This window comes from Neomonachus schauinslandi, chromosome 1 (assembly GCF_002201575.2).
Source record: "Neomonachus schauinslandi chromosome 1, ASM220157v2, whole genome shotgun sequence".
Classification (NCBI taxonomy): domain Eukaryota; kingdom Metazoa; phylum Chordata; class Mammalia; order Carnivora; family Phocidae; genus Neomonachus; species Neomonachus schauinslandi.
The window spans coordinates 3638916-3654388 of NC_058403.1; the positions used below are offsets into that span (position 1 = coordinate 3638916).

Consider the following 15473-nt stretch of genomic DNA (forward strand, 5'->3'; position numbering starts at 1 on the left):
AGGAGACCAGATGGCAGAACAAGCAGACTCTCTGGAAAAATGGCAAAAGGTAAGCGTGCCTGAACAGAGAAGCTGCAGATGGGAAGGTGACAGGGTGGCCGGCCATGGAAGCGGAGGAGAAAAGGAAACCTCAAGGCCAATGTTGGCTGGGCCACCGAAGCCACGTCTGCAGGGGCCATCCGCCTGACGGTGCCACACCTTTGCCTTGTGAACCTGATGGCAGGTCCCAGCTGGGGATGGTTGGGCTTCCATGCAGGGTATCGAGAAGGGGAGCATTGAGACTCTTGGATGTTAACGTTCTCCTCGTAAACTAGCAACCCCTCTGGTATTGATCATGGTCACTCTGCATTCCTCTGTTATGATTCTGTTGGGGAGCCGGCCCATCCTCCACATGTTTCCAAAGCCTCTTTCAAAGCCTAGGAAGCAGAAGATCAAAACTGTTCCAGAAGACCTCATCACCGAAGGGCCTGAGCGGGTGGCCGGCCTGCCTGCCTGCCCCAGGGAGCCACCAAGTACTGAGGACCTAAGAAGTGGCCCCAGAGGGGAAAGGAGGAGCGCTCCAGCATCTGGGCTCTCCACGGCAACACAGGGCCATTGGGCTTCCTTTGTAAACGCCCCAGCCTCAAGCAAGGAGCCCTTCTGAGCAAGGTAAAATCTCACCACGCTGCACTAGAAGACTGGCTACAGCCTCAAATAAAGACAAAGGCAGAGTATTAGAAACAATCTTCTCTTTACCCAAAAGAAAATCCACCTTAGCGTGATGGTTCCCAAGAAGCACAAAAGTCATTCATTCATGCTGGGGAATATATAAGCCCCCTTGAACCTGAGCAGCCCCAGCCCTCTGCAAACCTACAGCTGCCGTGGGATCCCCACAGTCCTCCTCTCGCGGCCTTCCCTCTGCATCCCTGCCCCTGTGGGCTACATCAAGCCAGCCAGCGCTTGGTTGGGATCCAGTCTTCCCTTAATGGAATTCCTGAAAGGGATTTATTAGTGGCACATTCCACTCATTTTAGCCAGTCTGTCATTGCAGGCCCTGGGAGGTAGCTTTGGAAATTAAGAGAAAGCAAACTTTAATTTGAGAAACGCATTTTTAAAGCTTAGACACAAAGCAGGACAGATAATCCGATGTGGATGCACCCAGAATGTTTTAACTGCTTCCCGGTTATTTAGCGAGGCCGAGGCTGGGAGGTCGGGTTCCAGAGCAGGCCCGTGCTATTCCATTCCATCAGAATCACCATGCTGAGACAAGTGCCAGGCTCAGGAATGGTAAAGAAAACTCTCTAAAGCCCCAGATAGGATTCCTTTCCTTCTCAACCTGAACTTCGTCACCAGGTAATCATGGGAGGTGTATTTAATTTCTAAGAATCATGTCACCTGTCTGTGTGAAAGCATGCCATACACAGCAGCTCACCTCCCTGGTGAGGGGACAGGATGGCTGGAGCTTCTCCAAAGGCTCAGGAGATCCTTTCTGGGTCCTTAGGAGTGGCGAAGGGGACTGACGTCCCCACAGATCAGTTGAAAGGGAAATCTATCAGCATTAACGATCAAGGCGGTGCCTAATGGTTTCATCAAACGGGGCATAACACCCCCAGGCCACGGTGGTCCGAGGGGTGCTGCCTTGGGGCCAGGGGCTTACCAGGTGTCTCGTTGGGTCTTGGCCCCAAATTGTACAGACCCGCTTTTCAGTTGCCATGTTCTGTGCTCCTGGGACCTGGGCCCTGCTTCTGAACCTCATGCATCCCATGGGGAGAGAGGGCAGAATTGGCCCCTGAGCCAAGTGGCCTCACCAACTGCTTTAATTCTCCAGATGGAAACTACTCAGGTCTCCTTGGGGAGCAGCGTTATCCAGTACCCCAAGTACTCTTCTTGTTCGTTGTGATGGGTCCCATCCTGACGAGAGCGCTGTGTGAACCAGCTCTGAAAGCCTGGAAGTGCTGTTTAAGTGTAAAACGTCCTCGTCACGGCATGTTCACCTGAGAATTTCATGATGTGGATTCTGTTCTTAAGCAGGGGTCCTAAATATTCCCAACACTGTGTCTTCTTTACAAGAACGGAAGCCGCTTTCAAAGTGAGTCACACTGAGGGTGACTGAGGGCCTCTGTCCCAACACATCCCGACACAGTGGCTAGTCTGACCGGGCCAACGTCCACACTCTTCCCAGGATCATTTGTCCCGTCAGCTCGTGCTATGTGAGTGCACTCCTTGGGGGAAAGTAATTACTGCATCAGAAGCTGGCGAAATTATCCTTGGGGCGTACTCTGTTCTCCTGAGAACACTTCTTTCACAATTATGTTCTCTACTAGGAATCTATTATATGATCTAGTTTTTCCTCCAAAGACATCATTAATCATATGGTGAAAACGTTATTACAATTGAAAATGTAGAGATGTTTGTTAAACTCCATATTCAGTGCTTGGCAATCGTCCCGCTCAAGGGTTTTAAAGAACCAGCGCCTGACATCTTACCAATGATGTCACGGATTCACCTGCCACCTTTTTTCCAAGGATTAGGACGCTCTCTTTCTTTAAAACGATCGTGTAGGAGTTTATAATATTATTCCATTCGCATCACCAAGCTTTGCTGCAGCGTTCTGTGTCGAGCTGGGTCCCAGCGCCTGGTTCTGGGAGAAGCCGTGGGAGAAAGAGGCTGCCCTGGAATGTACGGAGCGGCCCAGTGTCTTTGTGATGGAAAGAGACCTGGAGCAGGAGTTGGACTGCGCACGGGTCCAGCCTTGGCTCTGACCTTGCACCATCACTGCGGCTCTCTGGGGCCGGGCCCTCCAGGAACTCACGTTCCGGAAATGCAGGACATCCAGGCCGTGTGATCGCTACGGGGAGTTCAACACATAAAGCTGAATTCGAAACAATTAAAAACCCCACAGGAGCGCCTGGGTGGTGCAGTCGGTTAAGTCTGACTCTTGGTTTCAGCTCAGGTCACGATCTCAGGGTCGTGAGATTGAGGCCCACGTTGGGCTCCATGCTCAGTGCGGATTCTGCTTGAGATTCTCTCTCCCTCTGTCCCTCCCCCCACTGCCTCTCTCTCTCTTTCTCTCTCTAAAAGAAATAAACCTTAAAAACAAAAAAAAAGTCAGCAAAATTAATATGGCGAGAGAGGTAAGAGAAAGAGCCCCTGCCCCGAAGGCTGGCCACACGTGGCCTCACACAGAGGTGGTGCCAGATTCACAATGGCCACAGTGAGAAACTGGGATGCGCAGAGTGGCTGGGTGGGACTTCTCAGCTTAGCCAAATCATGGCTGGGGGCTGAGGCAGTTGCCAGCAATCAGAGGAACAAAAGCAGGAAAGGCAGGATCCCACACTGAGGGCAAAGGAGCGGGACCCCAGCAAGGAGGGGTCTCGCCAATAAGGATGTGGTGAACCGGGTAGGAAAGGCAGATTCACGGGTACCAGCCCAGGGACTTCTCCTGGGGCAGCCCCGATGACGGGTTCCAGATTTCATGCCTACTTTTATGATTTGTCCTGGGGGCCTCTTAGCTGGGGAGATACAGTCCCCAAGTCCCGAGCCCACTGGATGTAGCGCTTAAGAGCCTGATGGTGATGACGCAGTGAGCGTGAGCTGCATCAGCAGCTACCTTCCCTCGTTCTGGAAGCTCTGGCGCTGGCTGCAGCTTGCAGCCTAACGGGGCAGCCAACCCGCCAAGCCGCGTGGGCAGCAAGCCTCGAGGGGCGGCGCTGCTTCCCTGAGGCCCTGCATCAGCCAAGGCATGGGCACCCAGGCGGGCCGCAGAGTTAGAAACGGCCTGGCTGACGAGCTCAGGGTCATGGGCAAAGCCCTCCACCACTCAGTTTCCTTTCCTGAGAAGCATTTCCCACCCTAAATTTATGGGGAGTGGAAAGCCATCTAAATTCTGAATTGCAGGGTACTGAGAACAAGGGAAATGATGGGGCGCCCAGCGGGGACAGGGCTGGGGGAGCAGAGAGGAAACAGGTGCTGCTGAGGGGGGCAGGGAAGGAAGCCAGACGGAGAGATCAGGCCCCACTGGTTCAGAAGCCAGCCACCGGGACACACCAGGCCGATCATGCCCATTTCCCCTTTGGCCCTAACCATCTGTGACTCACCGGCGGGTCCTGTGGGGCTCACTTCCTGCTCCTCCCCTCCTGAGCCCACGCAGGTTATTGTAGGGCAAGTGTCTGTCTGGAGGCCACCTGGGGGGAGCTTCCGAGGGGGCTGCTGGGAACGGGCAGGGGAGGCCCCTCCCTCACTAATGAAGAGGCCGTCACCGCTGGCTAGCTTGGACAATTAGCGGTACCAGCTCTAACACGTAGAGTATGGGATTCACAAGCCCCTTACCTAATAGGAAATGCTGTTCTCCACTTGCACACCGTGAACACTTGCTGTGTTGGATGTCAAACTGAGATTCTGCCACCGTTTTCCAGTGTTTGCACGCCTGCGCTGCATGGCACCTTCACTATCCAGGACACCCATCCAAGCCTCACGACCATTCCCGCGGCCACACGTAACAGACGTGCCAGAATCTACCTCTGCCCCTCGAAGGCCTGCCGCAGTTTGTCTGTCTAGACCAACCGAGCCAAAACAGCAAGGTCCTCCTGGTGGCTCAGCGAGTTTTTCCCTAAGGTTTTTCTTTCACGGTGAGAAGGAAAAGGCTGTAAGCCTGTGTTGAAACTTCAATGGGCTCACACGAATGGGCCCAACCCTGAGCCTGCCATGGGCTTTCTTTCCTTACAACAATGGCTGGCAAACTCTGATAATGTAAGTATCAGATGGCAACATACAGTCGGCCACTGATAAAGCTCAGGCTGTGTTCCTACTTGTACAGACAGACGTAAAGTCATCCGGTAACCAACGTGGCGAGCAGGTCCCAGGGGCCAGTCCATCAAGAGTCCAGCACCATGGTCACAAGGAAGCCCAGAGCGTCCATGCCAACAATCTCAACAACTTAGCTTCAAGGGAGTAGGAGAACAAAATGAAGGTAATAGCGGGAAAAGACAGGAACATGAAATCTAAAGAAGTCTTGGTGGGTCTGCCTTGAAAAGAAGGAAGGTCTGACTCTGGATTTCAGTTGAGAGTCCTAAAATACAATATGCCAGTGGTACCTGGCTCACTGTCCTTGTTCCAGGTTCCTCACAGATGTCCCCGTGGTTGTAAAGGGCTCATTAGAAGCCACGGACTGTTGTTCCTGGGGGACGTGGGACGTGCCCTCTCCCAAGAGCCCCCCCACCCGCCTGAAAGAGGGGTGCAGGATGGGCACATAGGTCAGGCTGGAAAAAAAAAAACACCAACCCAGGGAAGCATTAACTCTACACACTTTGGAAATCTCGAGCTAGCACAGGAACATCCAGGCGGCTAAAAAAACTCCAAATACCGGCATCGGTCACCAAATCCCGTGACCACGCAGCAAACGGCGCGGCAGACTCCAGAACCTCCCAGTCCCATCCTCTCTCTTCTATTTTCATTTCCGTGGCTCATTTGACAACAGTCTATTTATAGCCCATCGGCACCACCCATAATGTAGATGATTGGCGGCCAGAGAGGCTGCTCTAGGTCACTGGCTACTTTGGACTTCAAACTTGGGAGAAGTGCCTCCCTTCCTTTGCCCTCCGGAACAGTAAGAAATCGTGTCCTCTCGAAAGACCAACGTGAGGGGCATCCAGCGAAGAGGGCCGATCCCACGCTGGCAGCCAGCACAAGCAGATGCTGGCCGGCCTTCGTGAGACTCCCTGTCTTCCTACCAGGACCGAAGAGCCACCATCAATCTGGGGTCCTCTCATCCAGCCTGTTCGCGTTAGAGGTGAGGACAAGTCGGGCACAGAGCCAGTCAAGAAATGGGCCGCAGCGGCAGCGACGAGACTGAGCAGACTCCAGACTTCCAGCCCCCAACTGTCCCAGCCCACCGGCCGCCTCCCCAACAGGCGCCGCCCTCCCCCAGCGCACACAGCAGCCCTCCCTACCTTTCTTCCTCCACCAGGGTCCTTCGGGGACCGAGTAGGAGAGGTCCTTGAACTCGATGTTCACGGCCGCCCTGCGCGGCAGGGACGAAAAGCGCTGGGCCTCCGTGAGGTTGTTGTCCACCTTTTTCAGATGTCCGTTCAGCAGGTCCGTCTCGGAGGCTTCCGTGTGGCCGGAGACCACCTCATCCACCGAGACGCACACGGACTTGGGCTCCGTCATGGCTGTGGAATAACTGCTGGTATTCTAGAAAAATGGGGAGGAAGCAGAGGAAGCACCAAGAGAGGTTAGGAGCTCCGCGAAGGGACGGGCACCAGAGACCCGGCCATGAGGCTCGTGGTCATCGACTATCCGCCACGTGCTTACCCGGAGGGATTTGTCATCTCTAGCCATCACTGCTACTTCTATTAAATATATATATATATATATATATATATATATGCCTAAGGTAGAATATTAGACTAATCTACCGAAGTCTCACTGTGGAATCATCAAATCGACTCACAAAACTATAATAAACCCATTGCTTGTCTCGAACGGTCAAACACCGGCCAATGTAAAAAATTAACTATTTACAGTAAGTACGCTCATTCAAAGATCCAGTAAAGATGCATGGGGGTCCTTAGGAAATGTATAACTGAAAGAGTTTTACTTAAAATGAGCTCTTTTCGTGCCTTCCTGTGGAAGCTCATAAACATTTCCCAAGAGCCATGACTCCACTCAAACTGCTGGGGTTTGTGGGAATCGGCCTTGTGCCTTCCTTGCAAATTTTCCAATTCACTTCCAATTCTGCCTCTCGCTGTCTCTTCCTAATAGCACTGGAAAGTTGGAAAGGTTGATTTTTTTTTTCTCTCTCTCTGTTATACACACGAGGAAATGGAGACACAGACACTCTCTGGAGCTCGCTCCGAGCCCTACAATCAGATGAGGGGCAGAATTGATCCCTGAATTGAGTCATCAGAAAAGGAGGCGTTTCTCCCACCTGAACACCAGAGGACCTGATATTTTGTAGTGACGTTGGCTTTTTGAAGCTTCCATTGGGAGTCAACCGAGCTGTTACAGATATGCCAAGAACCAAAAGTATTTATGCAAATTAAGGAATATCCTTATCTAATGGCTTGGCAATGCTGAGCAGATCGATGTGCTTCAGGTACCTCCAAAGCACAGAAGAACCCTGGGGTGGACAAAGATTATGCTGTGCTTTTCCTGGCTGTCTCTTGAATCCGAAGAGAACATTCCACGGTGCCAAAAGTGTGGGCCTTTGGCACCTCTCCTCCATATGGTTGAGGACCGTCTGCCTGATTGGGAGAGCCCATCGATAACCCTCTTTGATGATCCAGGCCCTTCTGCCTGCCATAGGACTGCAGACACACTGCTCTTCCCCTGTTAGAGCACCCTCATTAGGGTCCCTGACTATACCATTGAAGACCTGGCGTTATTTCTTTTATTTTTTTTTTTTAAGATTTTATTCATTTACTTGACAGAGAGAGACACAGCAAGAGAGAGAACACAAGCAGGGGGAGTGGGAGAGGGAGAAGCAGGCTCCTCACTGAGCAGGGAGCCCGATGCGGGGCTCGATCCCAGGACCCTGGGCTGAAGACAGACGCTTAACAACTGAGCCATCCAGGTGCCCTGACCTGGCATTATTTATAGCATCATGGTATTGAAAGGCTCAGAAATCGGGGTGCTTCTCCCTCTCCCTCTGCCTACTTGTGCTCTCTATCTCTCTGTCAAATACATAAATAAAATCTTGAAAAAAAAAAAAAGAAAGGCTCAAAAATCTTGGAGGGCTGGGGCGCCTGGGTGGCTCAGCCGGACTCTTGATTTCAGCTCAGGTTCTGATCTCAGGGTTGTGAGATGGGAACCCCGCATCGGGCTCCTCGCTCAGCGGGGAGTCTGCTTGAGATTCTCTCTCTCTCCCTCTGCCTCCACCCCTCCCCCCCTCTAAAACAATAAATAAATACATCTTAAAAAAAAAAAATCTTGGAGGGCTTGAAGGTTCCGAATATTTAGAAGCACACGTAGAGCCGGGGGAGATGTGGGCACAGGGATTTCTGGTTCGTGTCATGTTTGAAAATGTTGCTTTGCTGTTTAAGTAAAAGACATACACACACAGCCCTCCCAGGCATCTCCTACTTCTGAGAAGCTTAACCAAATCAAAACTCAGCTCACGGACTATAACATTCTGTGGATAAAAATTAAAGTGCAAAGTAAAACTGAGAAAACTAAGCTCGGTTTGCAGCCGGCCCCGGGCATGTGAAACATCTCGCACTCAAACATAAGTAGGTTCCTTATATTCCCGAGGCAGAGGCAGGGAAGGCTTGTGTCTGCCTGGCCACGGACTCCTCAGCGCCTCTCCACTCCGCAGGGGGAGCTGCAGGACGTGGCCTCTGCCGTGGCTTTGCCCACTGCCCTCCGTGCTGGGGCCCCTTGAAGGGACGACGGTAGGCCCCGCCCGAGCTCGGCACACGCTTGGCTTCGGCCACAGGCACCTACAGCAGCCGCCGAGCGCCACCCCTCTGCCCACCCATCCTGCCCGCTGGGGGCACATGCCGTTCTTCCAACTTCACGGCCTGCTTGGACTCCATCGGTGCACCGGGGGTTAGTGGAGAGAGCAGTGGGGAAGGCAGGGAGCTCCAGGCCTGGTCCCCGAAGCCCATGCCCCCCCACCCGCCACCTCCTTGGAAAGCCTAAACGTCTGCTTCCAAACCCACATCCTGCGGGCAGACCCGGCTCCAACCGTGGGCGTCCAGCTGGGAGCAGGGAGCATCCAGCAGCTCCTCACCAGCGGTGGGCCCCAGGACCTCCTCCCTGGCATCCCAGCTGCCATGGCCCATCCAGACCGCAGCCCCTCTCCCTGGCACCCACCACAGGACTGCGGCAGATCCTCAACCCGTATCATGATGCGGGTCTAGACTCCACGCCTATCTCTTCTCTCGCTCACTCACTCATTCAGGAATGAGAGCCCCCAGCAAAGCCCTGGGGGTCAGCGGTCAGCCAGGCAGACAAGGCCTGTGGCCTCAGCAAGCTCCCCATTCAAGGTTGGGCCCCAGGCAAGAATGCGGGCAGTCACAATGCCCTGAGGCCAGAGCTAGAATGAGGCCGGGTGGGGTGGGAGGAGGGTGCCTGCAAGGGAACAGCATGTGCAAAGGCTCAGCAGCAGGAGGGAGTGGAACATCGGGAGATCTGAGAGAAATTCAGAGGCTGGAGCTCCGATTTCGATTTCAGGTGGGAGGGCACAAGGGAAGGAGGGTCAGAGGAAACTGGAGACACATGGGGTCTGCACGTGAAGTGCTTGCAACCCTGTGAAGGGTTTTGCACTTTATCTAGAAGTCTTGGGGGGCACCAAGGGATCTGAAATGGAGGTAACGGACCAGAAACTGTAATTAAAAACCATCTCCTGTGGCAACGTGCAGATGGGAGGGTGACGGTGGCGGAGGCAAGTGGACAGGCCAGTAGGACAAAGCTGGGTGACTAGACCGATCTGGGAGAGAGGGAGGGAGGAGGCAGAATCAAGTACTCATTATTTAAGTATTAAATAATGCCTCCTGCATACTAGGTGAGTGATCATAAACAACAGTGACTATTGATTCGGCAATGACGTGTACCCAGTAACGTCTAGGCTGCAGAGAGGATGCCTCTTACTATCTCCGCACCAAAGGGGGAGGTCACCATCTCCCACTCCTTTTCGAGTTGGGCTCTAAGACACAGAGACTGCCTCCTGCCCAAGACCCAAGGTTAATGAGTAGCCAAGCCAGGGTCCAGCTCTGTGTGGCTTCCGCTCTGCGCCCTGTTGTCTCAGCCAGTGCCCTTAACAGCCCTCGAACGTTGTTTGGCTTTCTAGAGGCAAGTTGTAGGTGACCCTGGGTCATCCCAGCCCCTGCCCGTTAGAGGAAAAGCCACAAGAAGCTGAGGAAACCAGACAATCCCGCCCCTACAAAAAAACTGACACCGAAGTGGTGCATACCATTATCCACCTTTCTCCCACAGGTGTCCAATGACCTTGCCCAATTAATAAAATCATGAAACCCTGGATGATGGGAGGCAGTGGCTGTCATTCTGAAATAGACCAGCTCTCTGGAAACACATCCTCAGATGAGAGCAGCCAGCAATGTAGGTTACAGCTAGCTTGTCCTTAGCCTCCTGAGCTCATTAAAAATGAAGCAAATACATCTTCCCTCCCCATTTGCTGTATGTTTCCCTATCTTTTCCAAGCATTGTCTTTGATCTCCCCATCTACACACAATTTGTGCTGCATAATAAATGATAAATAATAGTAAGGCCATTCATGGGTGTTGAATGCCGAGGAGACCCTATTTGGAATTCTTCCTGCCTGCCATTCCTGAGAATATTCTCTTGGGTGCTCATTTCAACTGAAATGCAAGCATACAGAATTGCCTGTTTAGCTGAGGAGGGTCTCTAGAAGTCCCCTCAGGCCCCTGTGAGGCTGGTTCATGCTCTTTACCCAGGGACACGCAATGAGAGATAGAAACTTCTTCCCACAGCTCATGGGGAAGGGAGGAAAAGGAAGAGAAAGGCGCAGGCAGCAGGCCCCGGTACACACTTCTCTCTCAGTTCTCTCTTCCATGTGCCTCGCTGCTGGGCTTGGTGCCCACCTAGACCAGTGGGCCCTTCAACTGGAGGGCAGATCCCTCCCGGGTACCCTGGCCACCTAAGAGGATAATGCAAGCTAAGAATCCTCAAGGCCACTGCCCTGGGGAAAATAATCCAAACGTCACACTCTTACCTAAGCAAAAGGCAGGTATTACTTGTGTGGTCACTTAGACTGCTGACCTCATCATCACCAAACCCCACTTCAAACAGCCCCGAATACCACCATCCTGTTGGGACCTCATGCCTGCCCCTCCCAGCCCAGTTCAGGGCCAGGTGCTTCGCCCATCCTCCAAGTCAGCTTTTCCAGACTCACACCTGGCACAGTCAGTCCCAGGTGGGACCCCAGAGCAGGGGGTGAGGGAAGAGCTCAGGATCCTGGGGCTCTCTCAAGGGCTCTTTGTTTATGACTTGGGTAGAATTTTTTATTTATTTATTTTTTAAAAAAGATTTTTATTTATTTATTTGACAGAGAGAGACAGCGAGAGAGGGAACACAGGCAGGGGGAGTGGGAGAGGGAGAAGCAGGCTTCCTGTGGAGCAGGGAGCCCGATGTGGGGCTTGATCCCAGGACCCTGGGATCATGACCTGAGCCGAAGGCAGACGCTTAACGACTGAGCCACCCAGGCGCCCTGGGTAGAAATTTTTAAACTAAAAAAAAAAAAAAAAAAAGGAAGATTTTTGAGGAGGAAAATGATTCTTCAAACAAAACAATGTTCCCTGAAAAAAATGAGCCCAGCCGTTAGTGTCCCCACGTGAGCGCAGAACACTGGAGTTCTGGGTCCGTATCAGACTATAACATAACGTTAAAAAATCCTGACATAAAAACATCTATACCTTAAAATATTTCGATTTCATTATTTTTCCACATGTATAAACCACTTTTGCAGCTTTGAAATGACTTCAAGAGTTACGCGGCATCTAAAAGATCGGAAACATACCTCACCTACATACAGCTAACAACAATAATCTCCTGAATTTTCCATTACTGACAATTTAGGAATCCCAAAGAGATGGACAAATGTAAAAGGAAGAATGGCCAAGCGTTACCCAAACATTCATCCAGATAAAAGCAACTGTCAGGAGGAGGGGCTGCCTTCCCTGTGTTTCCATCCCCCTTCATCCATGAGAAACCAAGTACTGAAGGCAGGGCATGCCCAGAGAGGGGAGCTGGTCGCTGAGTCCCCCTGCCACCGGGCCCTGCTTCACCAAAGTCCTAAACATGTCTGCGGCCCCATTCTATCGGTTTACACAAAATCATTATATAATGAGCTGGCGACGCTCGGTATGAGTTCTACAGTAACCTGTTTGGAGGCATAGGATGCAGTTGTGAGAGAGAGCATGCGCAGACAGCCAGCTACGCTTTTTTTTTTCTTGGGCTCAAGGCAAGAGGTAACTGTCGGTCAAATCCTGCTGAGCCCTGCTGACTTCAAATACAGGATGCTAAAAATGAAATAAGGCGAGGGGTGGGGGTGAAACCCCGGGCGTGCTGTGCACTGTGGGCTTACAGCTTCTGGGGAGTAATTAGCAGGATAGTAAATCCACAGACAGATGATAGAGAGAGTGGTGGAAAGGGAGGGCGAGGTGGGGTGGAATACGGAATACTTTCTATTTGTACTTTAGATGACCTGAAATCTAGTCTGTAAGTACCTAACTGCAATGTCGGTGTGCTAGGCATAAAAATAAAAGGCCCTAGGATGGATGGGTCCATGGTTAGTTTGTTGTTTTGTTGTTTTTGTTTTTCCCCTAATGTGAGTTTAAGGAGCTCTTATAAAGGAGCAAGAGGAGACTTTGGACCACCCCTGGGACTAGCTCTTGATGTCACTGTGTCTAGCGCTGAATCTGCCGGCGCCGGGTGGTCCCTCTACGGAGCTGGCACCCTTGGGAACGAGAGATCCGCGTTCCTGTCCCCACCCTGGTCTCTGTCCAGGGTGCAGAAAAGGTGACCTGCAAGTATCCAGGCTCGCCCGTGGGCTGCCTCCCCGGAATCCGCCGCCCCCTCCCAAGCAGGTCCGGGAGAGGCTGTACCCGGGGAGCGCCAGGGGCAGCGCAGGCTCTGGTTCTCGGGCGGGGAGCAGCTCCCTCTTTTGTTCCCCCAGATCGTGCCCAGCGCTCCGGAGGGTGGCGCGAGAAGTGCAGGATCCCCAAGCCCGGGCCGTGCGCGGAGGCAGAGAGGACCCCCCGCCTCCTTCCCTCGGGCCCAGGCTGCCACCCTCCCCAGTGCGCTCAGGAACCCAGGCCCCAGGCCATCGTGGGGCCATCGGTGCACTTGTGGGGCTGCTGGCCGCCTCCCGCACACTCCTGGCCCCTCCGCCTTCCCCGCGTCCCCTGCCGGGGCAAGGAGCATCCCGAGGCGCCAGGTGGCCAGGGCGGGGGGGCAATGGGAGCCGGGCTTCTCCCCGGGGACCCAGGGGCGGCTGTCAGGGTGAGGGTGTGGGTCTTTGTGCATTTCTGGCTCTCCTGGAAAATAGAAGCAAGCCCCGGGGTTGAAGGATGCGCTCACTCACCATGGCGGTGCCGACCGAGAAAGCTGCCATCAGACAGGCCATGCCCCGGGGGCGGCGGGCACGGGCGGCGGGCGGCGGGCACGGGCGGCGGGCACGAGGCTGCGCTCGCTCCAGGCTGGGCTGCTGCGCCCCGCTCGGGCTCCGGCTCGGGCAGCCGCCGGGGCTCTGGCCCCGCCCCGCCGCGCCGGCCCCGCCCACGCCCCGCCCACACCCCGCGATTGGCCGGCGCGCGGGGCGGGGCGGAGCCGGCAGGTGCGCGTGCTCTTGTTTTGCTGCTGAGGAGGGCGGCAGGCTAGCTAGCAGGAGTTCCCGCCGCCCTGGCCGCCCGCGCCCGCGCCCGCGGCCTGGCAGGTGCTGCGGGCGCTCCCCAGCCCCGGAGCCCCCGCGCCCAGAAACTCGACGGGGATGGACCAGCGGCCCCGAGCGCCCGACGCACAGTGGGGTCTCCCCGCAGGACAGCCGCCTCCAAACCCGCGCGGCTGTGTGGATGGGGCCGGAGGGGGCGTCAGGGAGGCTGGAAGGGAAGGGGGGGTCTTTTCTTTTCTCGTTGTTGGGTACCTTTCTGCCAGGCAGGAGCGTGAGGACTAAAGAAGACATGGCCTCTCCAACGCCGGCCCTCCCCCTCCAACTAGAGATCCGTATCTGGGGTGACCCCCCCACACTGAGACGGTGCAAACACACTCATTCCTGCACTGCTGTTGTAGCCAGATGCAGGACTAAATGCTGGGTAACAAAGGGGCGCTGGGTTAAGGTGCCCAGGCCTCTGTCCTGCCCCCACCCACCCGCCCCAATCAAAAAAAGCCTTGTTTCCAGTGCCTGGCTCGGTACCTGGCCCACCGCTGTGTTCAGGTAACTGCATAAGGAATGGCCCTCCAGACCCTTCTCATTTTGGCACCAGACTGGAATATCAGATGGCCTGGGGTCTTCTAAAGCCCTTATTATATATAAGTGGGACCATTTCCTGGTAACCATGGTGACAAGACATTCTCATTTCCAATCTCAGAGGCTAATGCTTTTGTTCAGTGGTTTGCATGTTGGGACTGCAGGTAGGAATGCATCTCTCCTCACCTCCAGCACACCTGGCAGGGGGACTTCACACCCAGAGGTCTGACAACCATAGCCAAATTCTCCTCTCAACCCAAAGGAGGGAAAGGGGGTATGATGTCGAGTTCAGGGGGAGAAGGGCCCTGCTTTTGTCTGAATATTTTCACCTGAAGATCAATGCATTACCTCTATTCTATCTTTGGCTGAGAAGAAGGAAACATGACCACTGTATTTTCAGGTGCCACTCAGCACGCCCAGCCCAGCAGGCTGCGTGGTGCCTTAAATGAACTGAACAGGGAAGCGAAAAAACTCCAAATGTCCTGGAAAGAGGATTCAAATCCACACACCTCCTGGGGAGAGATGAGGCCAAAAGGCAGAGACAAAGGGACAAAGGTGCCTGCTTCTGGGGCCCAGGGTTGGTGGCTTGCCCTGCAGCCCACCACCTGCTCCAGGACAGGAAGGACAGGACAAGAAGCAATAAGAGGAAGACATGAAACGCAGGAGAGGAGGATTTCTCCACGAGCATCTGGCTGGACACTGCCCAGTTATGTGGTCAGGGCAGGCGATGTGACATCGTAGTCTTGTGGCGCTGGCCTCTATTTTCTGTCCACTGTCCACTCTCCTCACTCCTATGGATGAGTGCAGAATTTCCTCTGGAAACCTCCTGGCCCTGCCCTCACCCTGTTCTGTATCATGTGATTTATAGCAACAGTTGGTCAGGAACTAGAGGTGTAAGGCAATGCTTGCTGGGCTTCTGGGGACAGCCAAGGGGACAGTGTGTAGACCCTGAGTGTGAAGCCAGAGATGGAAAACAATGGGAAAGTGAGTCCTTGTTGGCACGGTGTGAGCTGCTGGCTTTTCCATGACAGGCACTGAAAGAGTCCTCATTTATACATCTGTAGGCTGGGTAATAAGACTCTCAGGCATGTGGGAAATAATGCATGTCTAGCACTTTCCACCATGCATGGCACTAGCAAGCAAGCTAATCCCAATCCTTACTGGTATCATCCTTCTTGTGCAAGGTCAAGGAATAAGCGAACAGTAGAATGAGTCGGATCTGTGACATTTGTATCAGGACTGTTGGTTGTAAGTAACAGAAACCCAATCCCAACTGGCTTACGCTAAAGATAATGCATAGTCTTAGGTAACAGAAAGGTTCAGGGTGTGCTGGTTTCAAGCCTGCCAGCGCCAAGGACCCATAATGTATCCTCAGCTCTTGGTCTCTAGCTCTTTCCATGCCTCTACTTTCCATCTGCTGGCTTCCCCCTCAGCAAGACTGTCTCTGTAAAGCCCCCTCAGCAGCTTTAGGCTTGCATCCTATCAGCCAGCAGCCAGTCACTGTACCCCAGTTTGGGGGGGGGGTGCCAAACACTGATTAGCTGGGCCA

The 15473-nt window shown here is 53.7% G+C and overlaps 1 protein-coding gene across 2 annotated transcripts in view; it reads right to left on the reverse strand.

Moving 5' to 3' along the window:
- ABCG1 (ATP binding cassette subfamily G member 1) overlaps positions 1–13209 on the reverse strand; it is a 52602-nt gene extending 39393 nt beyond the window's left edge. For both annotated transcript variants that reach the window (XM_021679263.2, XM_021679262.2), the window contains exons 1-2: positions 13043–13209; positions 5928–6171 (exon numbers count right to left, since the gene is read on the reverse strand). In XM_021679263.2, coding sequence (XP_021534938.2) covers positions 5928–6171; positions 13043–13084 — 286 coding nt within the window. In that variant the 5' untranslated portion in view covers positions 13085–13209. The remainder of the gene's footprint in view (positions 1–5927; positions 6172–13042) is intronic.
- Positions 13210–15473: the final 2264 nt, after the last annotated feature.